The sequence below is a fragment of the Planococcus citri genome, chromosome 5 (genome assembly GCF_950023065.1).
Source record: "Planococcus citri chromosome 5, ihPlaCitr1.1, whole genome shotgun sequence".
Lineage (NCBI taxonomy): Eukaryota > Metazoa > Arthropoda > Insecta > Hemiptera > Pseudococcidae > Planococcus > Planococcus citri.
Genome location: NC_088681.1, coordinates 28,556,391 through 28,575,139, shown reverse-complemented (window position 1 = coordinate 28,575,139; position 18,749 = coordinate 28,556,391). Strand labels below are relative to the sequence as shown.

The window sequence follows — 18,749 nt, the reverse complement described above, 5'->3', positions numbered from 1 at the left end:
TGATCCCCTACCCCTAAAATTGACCTGGGAGGCCCAAATTTTCATCATTCAATGAGAGAATACCACTTGAATGCTATTTGCAGGTTTAAGATTTTTAACCTCATTTGATCTCTTTTCAGGGTCAAAAAAGTGGATTTTTAGGCTATTTTACATGTTTTTCGGTGTTTAGGAGAGCCTGCAGCCCCTCCAAATTGACCTAAAGGGTCCAAATTTGTACAGTACAATGAGAGCATGTGTCTGACGTGTCTTGTGCAGGTTTCGACTTTCCAACCAATTTGCCCTCTTTCCAGGGTCAAAAAAGTGGATTTTTGGACTATTTTATGCGTTTTTCAACTTTTAGGAAAGCCTGCAGCACCTCCAAATTGACCTAGATGGTCCAAAATTTTTACAGTACAACGAGAGGGTGTACCTGAAGTGCCTTTGTAGCTTTCAACCATCCGATCCTGTTTGACCCCTTTCCAGAGTCAATAAAAGTGCATTTACAAGATATTTTACCAATTTTATGTGTTAACATGACCCTTTGGACAGCCTAAAGCACCTCCAAATTGACCTAGATGGTCCAAAATTTTTACAGTACAATGAGAGGGTGTACCTGAAGTGCCTCTTGTAGCTTTCAACCATCCGACCCCGTTTGACCCTTTTCCAGGGTCAATAAAAGTGCATTTACAAGCTATTTTACCAATTTTATATGTTAACATGACCCTTTGGACAGCCTGTAGCACCTCCAAAGTGACCTGGGCCGTCCAAGTTTTCACAGTACAATCAAGAAAATAGCCGTAATTAAGTTTTTCGTATCATTCTCGTCGAATAGTTTAATCTTGCTTCAAAATTTGACTTCCCTTGATGAGCTGCCAATGGCCATTGGCCGCCCTTATTACGACGAGGTCAATCTCATTAAACCATTTTCTACCTCGTTCGGACATTCAGTAAAGTAGAAAGAGAAAGAGTAATGAAATTAATAAATTCATTTCATTATACTATAGAGAAAGCGATTTAATTTATCGATTTGTAATTTTCAACGAGAAACGAGTAAAGATAATGAAGATAGGTCTTCTTTACGACCACTCGTGTTCGGCGATGTAAAATTTTCCTGAAAATTGTGCACAGTTCTTTAACGTAATTAACATCGCATTTGAAACCTTTTTAGGAAGCACCACGTCGATGGATTTCAATCTTTACTGATTTGGTTGTTAAATTACTCTTTTGGAAAGTAGCCACTCTGGACTGAGCATGTTTTACAATAAAAATTTGGAAATAGAAAATTTTGAAAATTTCAAGTGCTTTTAAATTTTTAAAATGTTCTTGCGCCTTTAATTTTGAGTTTAGACATCAACTTGTGGAATGTTGAATGCTCTACAAAAAAGTCATATCCTTATTTTTTTCATAATATCCTGAAGAATGAACAATATCTCATCATTTTTACCCCTGGAATTTCTGGACTTCACGTCGTCATATTACATACACGTCAAAGCATCCACAAAAATTACATCCAACCAATTAACATCAGACACCTCTCAGCATCAACACAGCAGCCCAAATGCTGAAGCTTTTGTCCCACTATACGTATAATTAGATTTACACTTGTCGCTTTCCATATACGTAAACAAATCGCAAACAAAACTCAATCGTTCGTATTTTAAAGGTGCAGTGGTATAGCTATGTAGCGAGGGCGTTTAAAATTGACACGCTATTTCGGTCCAGTCCAGACAACCAGCAATTAGTTTCTATATAGTAGAGGGCCAGCATACATAGGGTTATATATTCATTAAGCGTTTTCCTATACACCATGATACGTGCGAAAGGGATGTAGAAATATTTACCCTGGACCCGGATATCCTTCAAATGGACCAAAAACGAAAAGCCAATCATGTTGTCGATTTATCACCGCCCATTTCTCTTCGCCTGTACTCGAACATTCGTGTATATACCTGTATAACGCATTACACTGTATACGTTAAACCATCAATTACCTACACTGACCAAAAACATTTTCAAAATAGTACCCCTTTTAATGGACACGTCTAATACGTATCCCAAAGGGAATTTTTTTCTCTTTTTTTGATAATATTCCACGCGACTAATTACTCGTATCGTCTCGTGTTGGTGAATTTTTCTTCCAGTCAATGAAAAGCGAAAAAAAAAAAGGTGAGTCGAACGAGCTTTTCGCAAGTTTAACTATTTTATAGGTACTCTTAGAAAGTACTTAGTTCAACTTAAACGGATATTTTATTACGATTAAACTCTCGACAACGATGAAACGCGAACGCAAAAATCTCGCCAATGAAAACGTACATTCTATCTCACAAATTACCCATTTTCGCTGTATAAAAACATCACCAACAAAGACCAGAAGGGAAAAAACAAAAAAAAAAGCAAAAACTACAAGTTTTAAAAAAAATAAGTAAAAGCAATTTAAAAACGAATTTTTATACTAGAAAAGTATAAGCTGCATTATAAAACTTTGCTTCCAAAAACCTGTTAGCGGATGAAGTAGAAAAAAAAAATGAAATGAAGAAAAAAACGTACAAAACTATACAAGAAATTACGAACAATAAAAAAGTCGAACAAACTTTTCAAACTTTTAAACGTTTTTTAAAAGTTGTTTTAGTAATGAGTGTTTCAACGAAACGGTTTGTGTTTTTTTACTTTCTCTCTTTCTCGTTCACTCTGTTTACAATGTCAAATGCAACGTTACATGTTAAAAGTGCTGAAAAATTGTTATTTTTCAAAATTTTCATGCCAAGAAGTTGAGAGCTTAAAGGACTTATGAGTTTCTTTAGTACTTTTTTTTTGCGTTTTTCTCGTTTGCTTTGTGATGTCTTCTTGCGGCCAAGTTTCAGGCTACGTTCAGAGTTTTTGTTCGAGTACTTGGGTTGGAATATTGTACGATGAGTATCATAATCGATGTAAAAATATTTGTTTCCTACAGTTTTGATTCACGTACTTTGAGTTTAGAGAACTATGCTTTGTGAAAAAAAAGCTACCAACCGGGTGTGTTAATCCTTATCCATTAACTTCGAAACATTTTTTGAAATCTTACAACTTGCTAGATTTTACTCCGAGTTAATACTTAATGTTTCAAATTAAAATTAAATTAATCGTCTTCGTTTATAGCGGCTTAAAACATTTATCCGAGCTTTACGTGAAACCCTTTTGTTTTGAATAAAATATAGGTACCTACTTCGTAACCTTTTTTCAGTTCACTGTCAACTTGAACAAATTTCCATCAATTTTTTATATGTTAATTGTAACGAGTGAAATCGTGTGAGAGTTGTAACAATTAGTTTATTATTCAAAATGTACTTCAACTTTTCTTAGTTTCTTTTACACATTCAATCGATGCTTATTCGAGGATTCTCCTCGTCCTGTCCTCCTCCTGGAAAGATATTAACTCAGGTTCAACCGATATATTTTCTCGATTCTCCCCTCCCCCTAAAAATTGATAGTTTTAAAATGAATAATAGGTATAAAAATCGAATCAATTCGAACCAACGTCAAGTTTTTCAATTTTTCAACTTCGTATGCAATTTTTTCTTGCTGTACCTTTTTCACAAAAAATCAGATTTGAAAAAATTTGTAACAAGTAGCCCAACTTTGAAAAATGTTCCTACGATAATTTTCATCATCAACGAGCTTCATTAATTTTTTCACGGATCACATTTTTTTGTGTTTTGATTTATTGTGATTTTTTTCAAACGTGGATACTAATAAAATATGATTTTTATTGACTGAGTATTTTCATTGGTAGGAATTGTAACATTTTTTAAATGAAGCATTTAAATCCGAAATTTTCAACTTTTTGTCGACTTTCTCGACTGAAAATTGAAGTATTGGCAAAAGTTTTCTCGAATTCTACCCCCCCCCCTCCCCATGAGCAACGATAATTTATTCCCACATTTGATAAAAATGTTACGTGACAGTTTTTCTTATATCATAAAAAATGAAAAAATTGCAATTATTTTCTCTTTTCCTGTGACTCATTTTTTTTTTCAATTTTTCAATCATCATTTCCAAATTTATATTTTTTTTGAAAACATCCCACTTGAATTTAAACTGAATACAGACTTAATTATTTATTTCTTCGACGAAAACCAACCGTTACTTTTGAAATTTAAATTCTATCAAAAAATTAATAATTTACAGCTAATTAATTCAGCATACTTCTCTATTATATCGAATCTCATCAAGCTCACGTTCAAACTCCAAACAAAAGATTAAACCGACAAATAAACCAAAATTTTACACTAAACGTCGATGTATTAATTAAAAAACAAAAATCTCTACGCCAAGTTCAAATCTATAAATTTGAATACACGAGACAGCACAGAACGATCATGCACTAGCAGTACAGGATGGAAGAAGAGAAACGGAGGAGGGTTTTTATCACAGAGACACAACGGGATTAACATTAGAGCTAGTATATTCAAGTACTTATAGGCGATCGCATCAACATTTCCATACACAAATCTGCGACTAAACCATACATAAGGATCGCGTTAAACGCACTCCGATGTAAAAACTTTAATAATATTAACGTATTGATATCTGAGAATCCCTCTTTTATCATCTGTTTTTCAATACAAAAACCGTATCGGCGAACTAATGTAATTAAATGGCACAAGAAAGCACTTAATAGGGTTCCATAGTTAATCTGCTCGTGCTGCTTGTTTCTCTTTCTAGTATCTCTTCTAGAGAGATATACTTTCAAAGTCGCCCTTACACTTTTAACTATACGTCCAGTCGATAAAGGATTTATTTTTCTCTTCTTTCAATAAAGATACGCTTTTAATCACTGTAATGCGAAGCCGAAGCCGACGCTTTTACGTAATCCGCCATTTTTTTCGGGTCTGTGGCGAAGCCTATAATGTAAGAGAAGGGGAGGGTCGTACGCATCGAATATATAAATAGCGCAAGAACGTCCGACCAAAAAAAGAAAAAAAAGAGATGAATGCGGCATCAATTTTTCGCGAATAGGTAGGTAGAGGTACATGAGAAAAAAAAATAGAAAGACGATGCAGGAATACTTACAGGCATATTATCACAGCTTTCGTAATCCGCTATAGTAACCTCTGAACAATCTGCAACTTCGGATAGAAAAGGTGGTCTAGGCGGTGGTGGTATCTTAAATAGAGGTGGAGGCGGTCCAGGACAATCACATTCGTATTCCGGACTATCTAATTCCCAAAGGGCAGGCAACGAGTTATCTGCTTCTCCGGCATCGTTGGCCGGCGATCCAATCTCCATAACCTGAAACAATATAAACCAAACCGTTTGTTATACGACTTATGTACTTATATGTATACGTGTATTAAACATACAGGGTGTCCGAATAAGATTCGTGTAGACGTAGAGATTTCTCGCAGGGTAGCAGGATTTCCAAAGAGCTGGAATTATAGAAGTATGAGGGTTTAGAATTCATATCAATTATAGCCCATCTTCAGAATTGAAAAAAGTATGATCGATTGACATTTTCAAAATGCTTTGTGACGTCGTCCATTTTGATCATTGACAAAATATTGTTTTCCTAAATTCAAAATCGAAAACGCTATAGAGCATTTTAAAAATTCAGAAATTTTAACATGGTGTCCATGCAATTAAAAAAATGATTTTCCATGACTTTTCCCAGTTTTTCAGACCAATTGGTCCAATTTTCCGGACCTTTTGAATATAAAGTAGGTACAATCAAACAGCAAATTGAAGTTGAGGAAGCTCTGAATTTGTTCGAACCAGAACTTTTTGAGGTCAAGATGTTCCCATTTTTAATGAGAATAGACCTATGAGAAATGAAACAAAGCAAATGGAAAATTACGCACCAAGGTTGAACAAGAAAATGAAAAAAAAAGGTAAAAAAGCAGGACTCTTTGAAAAATTAGGCAAAAAACAGGACTTTTTTCGGCAAAAATTGGACCATCTTGACAATTTTGCCAAAACTTGGAACTTTTTTACAACTTTGGCAAAAAATGGAACATTTTCCCCCAAATTGGGCGAAAAATTAGACCATTTATTCGTGTAAACAGAAAAAAGAACTTTTCATAAAACAGGCAGAAAACAGAACTTTTTAAATTAAAAAAAAAATAGGATTTTGGAAAAAAATTCAATTTTGCAAAAAAAAGGAGTTTTTGATAAATTTTCTTAAAAATTAAATTTTCCTACAATTTTAGCAGAAAATTGAACTTTTTGACAATTTTGGTAAAATGGGGTGTTTTTGAGAATGCAGGCAAAAATTAGGGTTTTTGACAATTATGGTGAAATTTGAGTTTTTTTACATTAGATACCTATTTGAAAAAACAATGGGACCTTCTTTGGCCATTCTGGTTTAAAAAAAACAGGACTTTTATTTGACAATTTTGAAAAAAAAATTTGGACAAAAATTACCCTTACCTACTTTTTGACAATTTTGGGGAAAATGGGGTGTTTTTGAGAATGTAGGCAAAAATTAAGGTTTTTGACAATTCTGGTGAACTTGAGTTTTTTTTTACATTATTTTGAAAAAACAATGGGACCTTCTTTGCCCATTCTGGTAAAAAAAAAAACAGGACTTATTTGACAATTTTGAAAAAAAATTGACAAAAATTACCCTTGCCTACTTTTTGACAATTTTTGCGAAAACCAGCACTTTTGTGGTTACTCAAGACAACTATGAAAAAAAAGTACCATTTTCACAAAAAAAAGGAACTTTTCAATAGTTTTGACAAAAAACCGAGAATTTTTTCAACTTTTAAGTAGCTACCAAAAATCATCAAATTTTTTCTCAGAAATGAATTTTTTAAAAATTTAAATAAAAAACAAAACTTGCTGTCTCTTTTGTCAAAAAGCAGGATTTTTTTGCATTTTTGTCAAAACACAACACTTTTTCTTCAGAAATTCTGTGAAAAAACAGGAGTTTTTTTTATAAAAAATTAGCATTTTTTGACAATTTTTGCAACAATTAAGACATAAAAATCTAGCAAGTAAGCATAAAACAAGAATTTTGTCTTTTTTGACATTTTTGTCAAATTACAGGACTTTTTTTCGTCAATTCTGCAGTGAAAGAAACAGGAATTTTTAATTTTTGCAAGAAATTAGATATCCTGACAATTTTTGCAAAAAACAAACTTTTTTAAAGCTTTGATCAAAAAGAAGAAATTTATTGTCAAAGCATTGGATTTTTTAAAATTCACCCAAAAAAAGAGTTTTTAAGCCTTTTTTCTGGCAACATTTTTTTTTTGGTATGTATTTTTGTAAAAAAAACCTTGTTCGCCAATTTTGAAAAAAACCAAAACTTTTTCGGCGATTAATGCAAAAATCAACATTTTTTGGACAGTTATAACGTAAATAAGGAGCACGGCTCAATTCTAAAGACATTCTCGAAATTGCTGATATTTAAAACGAGTTTAACAGATCAACAATTAACGTACTTTGCCACAATCTCGAGGGGGGGGGGGGTTGTAAAATCCTTATGTGGCGAAACAGTGATTTAAAAATTTCCGAGCGAATTTTGTTTGCAAAAACTTGAGTAAAATCCGAGGTTAAAAAAATAATAAAATAGGTAATTAGTTTTATAAAATTCCCGGATATATCTTTCCGTTACATCTCCATGACTTTTCTAAAAGCGTGAAAATTTCTGACTTTTCCCAATTTTCCAGGTCATTCAGAAACTGGGCATTTCGTTGAAGAATTACGCAACTTCAATGAATGAACAATAGAATAGCTCATAATTTCGTCCCTTCGATGTGTAAAGTCAGCAACCCAACTTACACTCACGTGGTTTTAGTTGATGAATCAGCATCTGGTGAAAATATTTGTCACCTATCCCAGTCATTCTCTGATACCAAGGGAAAATTCAGAGAAAGTAGCAGAACTCAATCGAACAAAAAGTCCATGTGCCTTTCACCTATAGAAAGGTTATAAATTAAAAAGCATCGAGCTCCAGCATTTCCAGCTATAAATGCGGAAAAGGGGAAAAGTTGCGAAAGATTCGACTATACCGGATGAAGGGATATTTTGGCGAGAGTAACCAGCCTCCATCGTCTCACTACATTAGTCTATACGCGCTCGGTGTCAATTTAATTCACTTTTAACGAAATGATAATATATATTTGGAAAACGTGTGCTCGAGTTGACTTTTCGATATGTGACAAAAGACGCGAAGAGCTCCTTTTACACTCCTCCTATACATAAAAGCCAACAGTCGTGGAGAGAAGAAGTAAAACCAAGAAGACTGCGCGAGGGAAACATAAGGCGAAAAAGCAAAGAGCCAAAAGTATAAGCCGGTTAACGCCGCTCTGCCCCGTTCACGTCAAAGGCCCCCTTATGTATGAAAGAAGAGATAGATGAAGAATTTTGGGCGAAATTTCGCCATTTCACTCGATTCGCTAACGTAGCAGTCGGTTGGTTGTTGTTCAAGTTGGGAAAATATTTCGTTGGCATTTCGCCTTTTGCCCTTTGAAACTTTTCGATTTCCTGTACGAGTATATACAAGTCGGCGGCAGGTGCGGCGGCTGCGTTGGTTCTCAAAATATCTCTCTGACGCGATTTTAATTCGGACACGAGTTGGCCATAAACTACGAGGAGGTGTCAATTGGCAAGGGTGATAATTGCTATGGATTTTTTCCGGCTCGGGTTTTCTTTCCGTCGATGTCGTCTGCGTGATTGATGATTGATGAAGAGACTCGAGCAGTGGTTTTTTCCGGCCAGACCAAGTTGCCAAACAAATAGGGTGCTCGTGTTCGAGAATGGTATACATTTTGACAATCCCTTATAGTACGAGTAGCTTTTACCCTCGCTTTATATATGGAAGAAAACGTCGTCTATATATCAAAGGCAAAGATAGCGAAAACGTTTAGTTTCTTAGCGAACCCCAACGTTAACCTTTGTCGTGGCTGCTCAATGCTCTAGCTCGACTACTACCAATGCGAAAGTTGCTTGTAGAAGTATATTGCATTACAACGAGCAACGACGATGACGAGTTGTAAATGCAATAGAAATAGAAAGAGGGTAGTAGTAAACGATTCCCATTTTAGCAGATATTCGCGAATAACGATTAAAAGACATTTGCACAGGTTTGTTTACCTGGCACGCTGCTCGAAGCGTTATACACGAGTACACGTTCGAACAAAGCGGAAATTTTTATTAATTAAAAGTCGATAAGAGGGAGCGTTGCCGTTGTAAAATTTAATTTCATCGAAGAAGCTCTCTTTCTCATTCTCTCTATCGTACCTATTCCTATACGGAGGAGTCGTCGTTATGGCGCAATATCCTCGTAAATCAACGATGATTCCTGCGAGAGAACGATGATTCGAAAGAGATGGGGCTTTTGGTGGTGTTCATCGTTGGTTTGGTTGTACCTAGACCTAGTCGTCTGCTTATATCGTTCATTCGGGTTGCAATTTATTGTAAAATTGTTTATTGCCATAATACGATTGCATTCGCGTATTTATGACCATGTTTGATAGTACAGTATGTGTCCCTGAGATAGCTTTTGCTCTCCTTTTTTTTTTACGTATATGTGTAGGACTGTAGGTACTGTGCTTGTTCGAGTGTACACAGGGTGTCCCAATTTGGATCAATGCAAAAAGTTTGTCACATGAAGAGAAACTTTTGGTGAGGCGAGGAACAAAAAAATCACCGTTAGATATCCTTTGAAGAGAAGAGCTTTCTAGTTTTGAATAATATGTTTTTTGGAATCTGTATTTCGAAAAATCAACATCCAGATTAAAAATTGTACGTTGAGTCACATTAATACCTAATATTTTCCATTATATTTTTGAATCGAAATCAGACATTTCGAAAAAATTGCCTGTACGTACCGGGTGTGGCACTATTTCAAGATTACGTTGATGAGAGAGCATCAAACATAAAAATTGCAAATTGACCATTTTCACACCAAAATTTTCAGCAGCCCAAAAAATAAAAAAATAAAATAAACTTAAAAATCTTTAAGAATTTTTCAAACTCATAATTTTTGTGCTCAGAAAATAATTTTGAAAGTATATTAAAATTGAACTTATTTACCCTGATCATAAAGTTTTAATGCAAAAACATCATAAAAATCAGCTGTGAAATGACTTGGAAATTTAATCTCAATTTTTCCAAAATTTTAATAATTTATCCCCAATTTTATTCATACATCATTTCAACAAAATGTCACATCCTCTAAACATACAATAAATTGGATCCAAAAAGTGTTTAATGCCTGTATAGAAACTTCAAGAATGCCAAGACTGTGGAGACAGGCACACGTTATTGTATTACAGAAATCAGGCAAAAATTGAAAGAGTAATTTTAAATTGCATGGCTTATTGTATAGTTGAAGGGCTGATCAGACAGCAGGCTGGATTTAGACCAGGGAAATCATGCACTGGCCAGATATTACACTTACAACAGCACATTGAAGATGGCTTTGAAAAGAAGAAAGTCACTGGGAGTATAGTGTTTGTCGACCTCACAGCAGCTTCTGACACAGTGTGCCACCGACTACTCCGGTATAAAATGTACCAACTTACAAGGGATTTTACATTTACACAGATAGCCACAATGTTGATGAAAGACCGAAGATTTTACGTGCCACTCAACTCAATGGTAAAAACAGCACCTGGAGGTGGCAAAATAATGGATTGCCCCAGGGCAGTGTTCTGTCACCAATTCTCTCCAACATTTACACCAACAACCAACCAATTGGGCCAGATACTAGAGTTTGTGCAATTTATATATGTGGGTGATGCGCACATCCAACATAAGCGGGAACCAATGAGAAGCCCATGTTAGCATTTGGCTGCTGACTCAAGGCCCTCTCGTTGGTTCCCGCTTACATTGGATGCGCGCGTCATCCGCATAATATATAAATTGCATGGACTCTAACCGCTTTCTGTATGCAGATGATCTTGCACCAACTGCCCAACATAATACGTTTGCAGAGGTGGAGGACCATTAAACCAGGCTATAGAGGAACTGGACACATACTATAAAGATAACCACCTCAAACCAAATCCAACAAAGGCAGAAACATGCTCTTTTCATTTCAGAAATCATGAAGCAAAGTGACAATTGAATATTTGATGGGATGGAACAGATCTGAAACATGCAGATAACCCCAAATACCTAGGTATAACCCTAGATAGGTCCTTAACCTACAAAAGGCACTGTGAGGCAACTAAAATGAAAGTTGCAGCAAGAACAAATATAATTCGCAAACTAGCAGGCAGCAGTTGGGGAGCTAAGCCCCAAGTTATGAGAACATCAGCGCTGGCACTGTGCTATTCAGTGGGGGAGTATGCCTACCCTGTTAGGAGTCATTCAGCACATGCAAGTAAAGTTGATATATCCTTAAACGAAGCATGTAGATTGGTGACAGGGTGCTTACACCCAACACAATTGAATAATCTGTATGAGTTGAGTGGAATTGCCCCACCAGCAGTCAGACATGAAGTTGCATCCATGACAGAGAAGACAAAGATGCTAAAAAATCCGCTACATCCTATGTATGGATATGAAGAACTGGCAAAAACCTGCCTCAGATCAAGACACCGTTTCATGAAAATAGTTGAAGAACTAAGGGATACACCCAGGACAGATAGAAGTTGCATAAATGGAATGCAGGTGCTGAGGGAAGAACCAGGCAGGAAGCCCTACCGAGTTCTAGTACCTGAAAATATGGACTGTGGAAAACACTCAACAGATTGAGGAGTGGAGTTACACGATCCAAGTACAACCTTGATAGATGGCAGTTGGCTGATGATGATGATCTGTGTGAATGTGACGAAGTTTAGACTGACAAGCACTTATTTGAGTGTGAATTATCAGGAAAAATCAGTCCTGGAAAATTCAATGGGACACCTTGATGATGATGCAGTTAAATTCCTCAAGTACTGGCAGGAGAAGGGTATTTAGATTTAGATTCAGATTGAGTGTTTTTTTATGTCAAGTTAAGCATGTCAACCGGATATGAGAAAAAAATCTAAACATAAATTTTCAGAAATTGTTTCTGTCGGGTCAAACTCATATTCAATGTGTTTTTTTTGTTAAATCACTAATTGATAAAATGTTGATATGAACCAGAAAAATCACATTTTGAAAATTTGTGCCCAAGTTGATCAAAAAGTCTTACAGGTGGTAAATTTGAGCCAAAATGGTTGTTGAATTTCATTTTGATCCTGTTTTTAGAAATTTTTCCAAAAACTGAAAATCCAAAATCCTCTGAAGGCTACAGAAATGGTTGAAAACACTACCAATCGATTCCAGCGGTTGAAATTATAGGAAGTAAGCTAAATTTCAGCTTTCTACCTCGATTTGATAAAATTCTGACTCTTTATGGGAAATACTTCATTGATTAAAAAGTGTTTGTCTCATTTTGAAAAAAAAAATATGAACCACTAAAGCAAGATACAGAGGGGTTGAATCTAAAAAATAAATAAATCATCAAACTAGACTTCGAATTACTGGGTATCAAAATGCCACACGATATTTTCGTAATTTTTGAATAAAAATTATGAAAATCAGGGATTTCGAATTCCTGAGGATCGACATCATAGACTTTTTCATATCATCTCCACCTAGCCTAAGCTAAACCAACCTCAGCAAACGTATCTGTGGTTGAAACGCAGCATCCAGAGCAACCGTGTAGCATTTTCACAGGCCGGATTAAATGGGGCCATAAATTACAAATTCCATAAGATCATCATCGCATCGTACATCACCAAACGACGCGCACGCGACGCATATATCAGCGCACATCGAAAATATACTGCACAAGGGAGAGACGAGAGAGCAGTAGCAGAAACGCTCTTCGCAAGAGGCAACGATATTAAACGACGACGTGGTATAAAGATAAGCAGAAAGTTTTAAGAGAGAAGAGCAGCGTCTCCGAGCTGTAAAGTAGTTCGGTATATGTATACATTATGTATAGTACCTACTTGTATACGAGTAGTATAGCTCTATGAGAGAGTAAAAGCTAAACGAATGAGAGCTCGATGTACTCGTACTCGGATGATCGACTGTCGCGTGTTTCCCTTTAATAAAGCTGCACAAAACGACGAAGACGAACTGCTAATTTGGAAACCTTAAACGGCTCGTGAAAGATAAAAGCAAAGTTATGTTTATGGAATTTCGTCATCTTTATAAGAGCTATCCGAAGATAAGGCATCGCCTCGTGTATTTAACATTTAAATCCTTTAAATACCTTAAATGTTATCCTTTGGCGCGTTTTAGTTGATTAAACAAATATAATAAAAATGGTGCCATGCCTGAGGAAGGAAAAAAGATTACTTTAGGTATGGCTTCTTCGCTTAGCACATTCCTTAGTGACATTTCTTCGTCGTTGATATACCGTACTGTATAAGGTAGATATTTAATTAGCTAGAAGTAGAAATAGATACGAGTTTGGTGGCAGGGGTAGGCGAGGTAATCGAGTCTCTTCATTGTGTATGTACAATCGAGAAACACCTCAAGTCATACAAAATATGTATAGTCGAACGGGCCTTTCAAAATGCCATTAGAATTTTAAAGTTATGCCATAGAATGAGCATCGTACGATTTCGTCAACTGGAAAACTTCAAGATCTCTGTTCTTTTTCTATATAAATTTCAAGATTTTGCCTTCTTTACGACTCACCCTGTGTATAGGTAAATGTCAACGTACATGCGCGTATTCTCCGACTCGTCGACATTTGTGCCTTTTTGAGCTTCTTAACGTTAGCTTTCCGCACCCCAAAGCCCAAGTTATAGCAATTCGTTGGCAACAGGAAATGGGAAAAGTTTTACTTGGCCGCTAAATTGATCTGTAAAAAGATACTTTCGTTTGAAGACATGATTACACATCATTTCCTAGACGAACGTCGTTGAAGATTTTCCAACCCCTAAAAGACGTAGGTACGTAAAGCTCGCGTAGAATTTTCTATCGAGGTTTGTTCGCGTCTAATACTTTACATCGACGTATATATTCGACCATATTACCGGATTATAGGCTTAATCTCAGGTATACCTATATGTCTGTGAATCCTGCTCGTATACTTTACCGTTCGATAATAACTTCTATCCCTCGAAGTATGCACACAGATAGGTAGGTATCCAAGGAAGGGAGTAAATCCGGTAATTGAACTCGTACCAACCCCACTTTGGCATATTGTTGCGTTTATACAAATGCGACGCGAATGAAATTTCATATATACGGTTAAGACAAAAAGCTTCATGTATCCTCATCAATAACCCTCTACCAGTATTGTGTTACTTTTAACCATAACATCATTACAACGATACCCCATCCCCCATTACTCTTTCTGCTGTTGCTGGTTAGGAAAAGGAGAAAAAAAACGCACATTACTCTTTGTAACCGAGCGTATCATAATGAAACCGAATCTCGATTCAAAACCCTAATAAAACACGCAAATAAGCTGCTGAATCAGCGATACTAAATTAATTATCTTGTTTCTCATTTTTCACACAATCAATCAAGCGTACTTTTACCTCTGCCCTGCCCTGCTCTATGTCGCGTTCGCTTCACGCGCCTTCTTTTATACCGATATACTACTAAAATGACGGAAAATCTGAAACGTTCGTTGTACCATAGCTGCAAAAAAACCGACGTGGATGGATAAAAGGGGTAAAAGGGTGAGACGGGTGCGCGTAATTTGTCAAGAAAAACGACTCCTCTCTCCAGTCGAGAGAAATTCCCTTTAACAGAAAAGCGTTTCATGCGAGAAAAATCGTGTCTAAATTTCGCCTTAATCGATATAAATGGATAGTTTTTTTTTCTTCACTCGCGTGGTATACGTATAACCTTATCTGTTGCGCTTATTTCACAAAACCGTCATTTATCATCCGTATGCCAGAAGCTTTTCCTTACATATTCGCATATATACTACACAAGCAGCTCAGACATAGACACCCTGATGTTGTCATTTATACCCTGACGACACTCATTCGAGGTTTCAAATGAGTATTATGACCAATTGCATCGACCATCGGTGAAGTCGGAGACCCCGAATTTTCGTCGTGTGGACTCGTCTCGTCGGCCAAGTTTTCCATTCGCACGTGTTTAAAATCCCACAGCGAGGAGAATTTTACCCACCGATACGTACATTCGAGGAGTTTATCGCTTTGAAATTCTACTCCCAATACAATTGACCCTAAAGTCTCCAACTTTGCCAATTTTCAATGTTCGTGTCTTTACATCACACCGCATTGCTGGCTAAAGTTCGTGTTCGTCGTCGAATGGAGAAAAAAATACACCTTCGAGGGTCAATTCTCATTTATAAACTTACTGGTGTCTGGTAACTCTTCTTCCCTCGTGACAGAAGGGTACCCATAGTTGAATAATAAATTTATTTAACCTTGGTCACGAAAGAGAAAAAATGAAGAACTTTGTCAATTGATGGGATGAGGTGTGAGAGAGGAAGGGATAATTTGTAATACGATGAGGGTAAAAAAGGACGAGTTATATTCATTGGGAATAGTTTGGACTTAAAATTTAACGAAATTTAAGGCGTTTTATGAAACTACGAACGAAATAATTTTGGAGGATAATTTTATAATATTTTTTGCTGTTTGAAATATGAAAAAAAATTAATAAATAAAAATAGAAAATGTGAAAAAATGATGATAAAAGCGTACTGTTCACCAAACTTTGAATTCATGAATGTTTTTCATTGTATAAGTGACGATGATTTTGAACTTTTCAAGATGTAAAATAGGCGCAGAGATGATAAGGAAATTGATAAAAACTTTGAAAAAATCATGGATGAAAAAAGAAGTTGAAAAAATGTCGATGCATTTTTGGCTTCGTGTGGAGCTGTTGACCCCCCCCCCCTCCTCCCAAAGAGCTATTCTGGACAATCGGTTACCTTATACTTCGAGATATTAGTCAAGTCTCACTTCGGAGAAGAAAGGGAAACAATCAATAAATCGGTAAGATTTGAAAAACTTTCAAAAATAATTTTCTAACATTTTTGTAAAACATGAAAAATTTGATCGGTTTTTAATTTAAGAGAATTAGAGTATACATACCTGATTTACAATGTTTCATTTGATTTTTAAGAACTTGGAAAAAATTGTGACAAATTCTGGGCATTTTGGATAACTTTTTAGAAAATTTGAAAAAATAACAAATTTTTGAAATTTTGGGCAACATTGAAGTAGATTATTAATATCTCAAGCCTGAATTCTTGAAAAAAAAATCAAAAAAGTGCTAAAATTATGTCAAATTTTAAAAATGACTTTCCGACATTTATTCAGACTTTTAAAATTTTGGGAAAATTTTGCAGAGTTTCTAATCAATGACATTTTTATTATCACGTTCAATGCAATAAAATATATGCACGATCATTCCACGAGAAAAAAAGTAAAAGATTCAAAGTTCTGAAAGAAGAAGAGAATAAACAAGTTCAGGAGTTCTCAAAATTACAGTCCTATTCCTTCAAATTATGACAATTTCAAGATTACTTCCTCAAGGTGGTATTAGATCTAAAAATTCGAAATTTTTTCTATGCCTTGTTCAAGTGATTTGGTCATGTTTTTTTTGCTAGGTTCAGTCAACTTTCATTTAAAAAAAATAAAAGAACGTTCCCCATCCCCTCACCCCCCTACCTCCTTCTTAGACACCCTGAATACCTCAGCAATTCTTCCGTTGAAAAATTCAATTAGACTTCAAACACATTTGAACGTTCAGACCTTAATTTTGAAAAAAGCCAAACGAATTTTAAAAATTGATTCAAAAAAATCAATAAAAATTGAAAATAACAAAGATCTGATTACTTGATTCCAAAAAAATGACGAATTGTGGAAAAATTTGAGAATTTTTTCAATAAATATTTTTAAAAAGCCATAAAAAATCAAAAATTGAAAAAAAAATCAAAAAAGTAATGCCTCATTATTTACCCCTCCCCCTCCCAAAAGAAATGTCAAAAAACTTATAGGTTTTCAAACTAAAATTTGAAAAATATCTTTTGTTGCTACCCCCTCCCTCTTCCACCACTTAATTTAAAAAATATGTATCTGTCATGAGGGGTGGGAAGGGGAGGTAATACGCTTTGTTTTGAAAAAACTTTCAAATTATCACTAACAAAATGGCAAAAACGTACGCAATTATAAAAGCTCAATAGTCAGTTCAACAAGAACAATTTTTTTAGCTTTTACGAGATTTTGAAATATTCATTTAAAAAATTGAACAATAAAAAAATCTACGTAATAATTTTAGCAGGAATTCATTCGTACTTGCACTGTGCGTACCTTTGGCAAAAATGAAAATTCAGCTTCCGCACCATCGATAGATCCTTCAACATGGCCTTCATCGTTAAATAGTCTCCCTTCCAACACTGGAAATTCGTCTAGAAAAAAGCTCATACCAACCCTTTTGATTTGCAGCCAAGCCCATCGACGCATTAGCTTCACAGAACAAATACACCGCTATCGAGTAAACGAATCACCATAATTAAGCTCACTATTTGGCGCGCAATGTTTACCCGACACATCGAAAAACAAAAAAACAAAAAAAAAACTTCGAAATATTTACCAATAATTACCGAATCGCACACACAACACAGAATCGAATGCTGAACTGGCACGTGAAAACAACACTGAAAATTTTTTATGAGGATCGCGCATCTCTTTCCAACTGTAGGTATGTGTCTCTCTAGAGACGAGGTATTAATTAACGAGCTTCGAAACAAATAAGCGCCATGTTTACCGCGACCAGAACATCTACTCGACTGTACACAACTACAATGGCAAACCCCCACGTGCCGACACATTGGAAAACCAAATCCTAATTACCGTATCCCCTCTTATTTTATTTTTTCTTCGACTCTTGTTGCTGCAGAGAACACGGACGAGCAGAGAGAAGTACCGATAAAAACAAAAACCCAGGTGAGATCGTTATCTTAATAGCGATGCGAAATGCGCGACTAGGCTTTTCATTTTTATTCCTTTAAGGTTAAAAAGAGTAAGGCGATGGCGGCCTCGCTTGATTACTATATTAAAACCGGGCAGAAGCAGCAGCTGACGCTCTATTTAGCCCGTAGAAAACAATCTGTCGTTTGTAGAGAGATAAGCGAGAGGCAGAGGTAGAGAGTAGAGACGCACCAATAAACACCACAGCTCACAGCGTTACAGGTACCTAGCGCAGGTAAAATATCTCGTATAATGTTCTCTCTTTTCAACATACCTCGATATACCTATATATGTAAAGTTCTCCTCGCGAGTCTTGAAGGCTTCGATTTAATAAAGTTATTACATCTTAGCATCTTTGTATCTCTTTCTCTAGCTCTGATGAGCTAGTATTTCGAAACGTGCGCCTGTGTTTACCCCAAAAATGCATTTAATACAAGAAGGCGTACACGAGATATACTATGTTTTTAGAAAAATAATACACACGTCGAGTCCTTACGACCTTAGCTCGCCTTGCACACGCATCGTTCTCTATTTCTTGATGTCTCACTTTATCCAAAGGTTCAACCCTCGGATACCAGATGTTTTTCACCTTCGAAAGCCGCCAACGTAGTCCTTATCGCTGCTACCTTTCGATATCAGCGATTGATTTATATACTTTACGGCAATCGCAAACACCACCGAGGAAACATTTTCCAAATCTAATACCAGCCTGCCCTGCTAATCGAATTTTTACAATCTTGATGTGTCAATTAAGGTAACGTCCAATCCTGTGTTTCATATCTTAATCAACCGGAGGTAAAACATATCTATTTATACAGGGTGTCCATGTCCCAGTGCCCAGCTGCAAGACTTGGACAGGACAGAGTACCATTTATTAAAAACGCTAGGTTA

General features: G+C 35.8%; 1 protein-coding gene across 4 annotated transcripts in view; it reads right to left on the bottom strand.

Annotated features, from left to right (window-relative positions):
* Positions 1–18,749, bottom strand: part of pxb — a 247,864-nt gene that overhangs the window by 18,147 nt on the left and 210,968 nt on the right. For 3 of the 4 annotated variants that reach the window (XM_065365571.1, XM_065365572.1, XM_065365570.1), the window contains one exon: positions 5,029–5,247. In XM_065365571.1, coding sequence (XP_065221643.1) covers positions 5,029–5,247 — 219 coding nt within the window. Of the gene's footprint in view, positions 1–5,028; positions 5,248–17,198; positions 17,463–18,749 lie in introns of those variants that run through there. The other variant, XM_065365569.1, reaches the window with a different exon arrangement.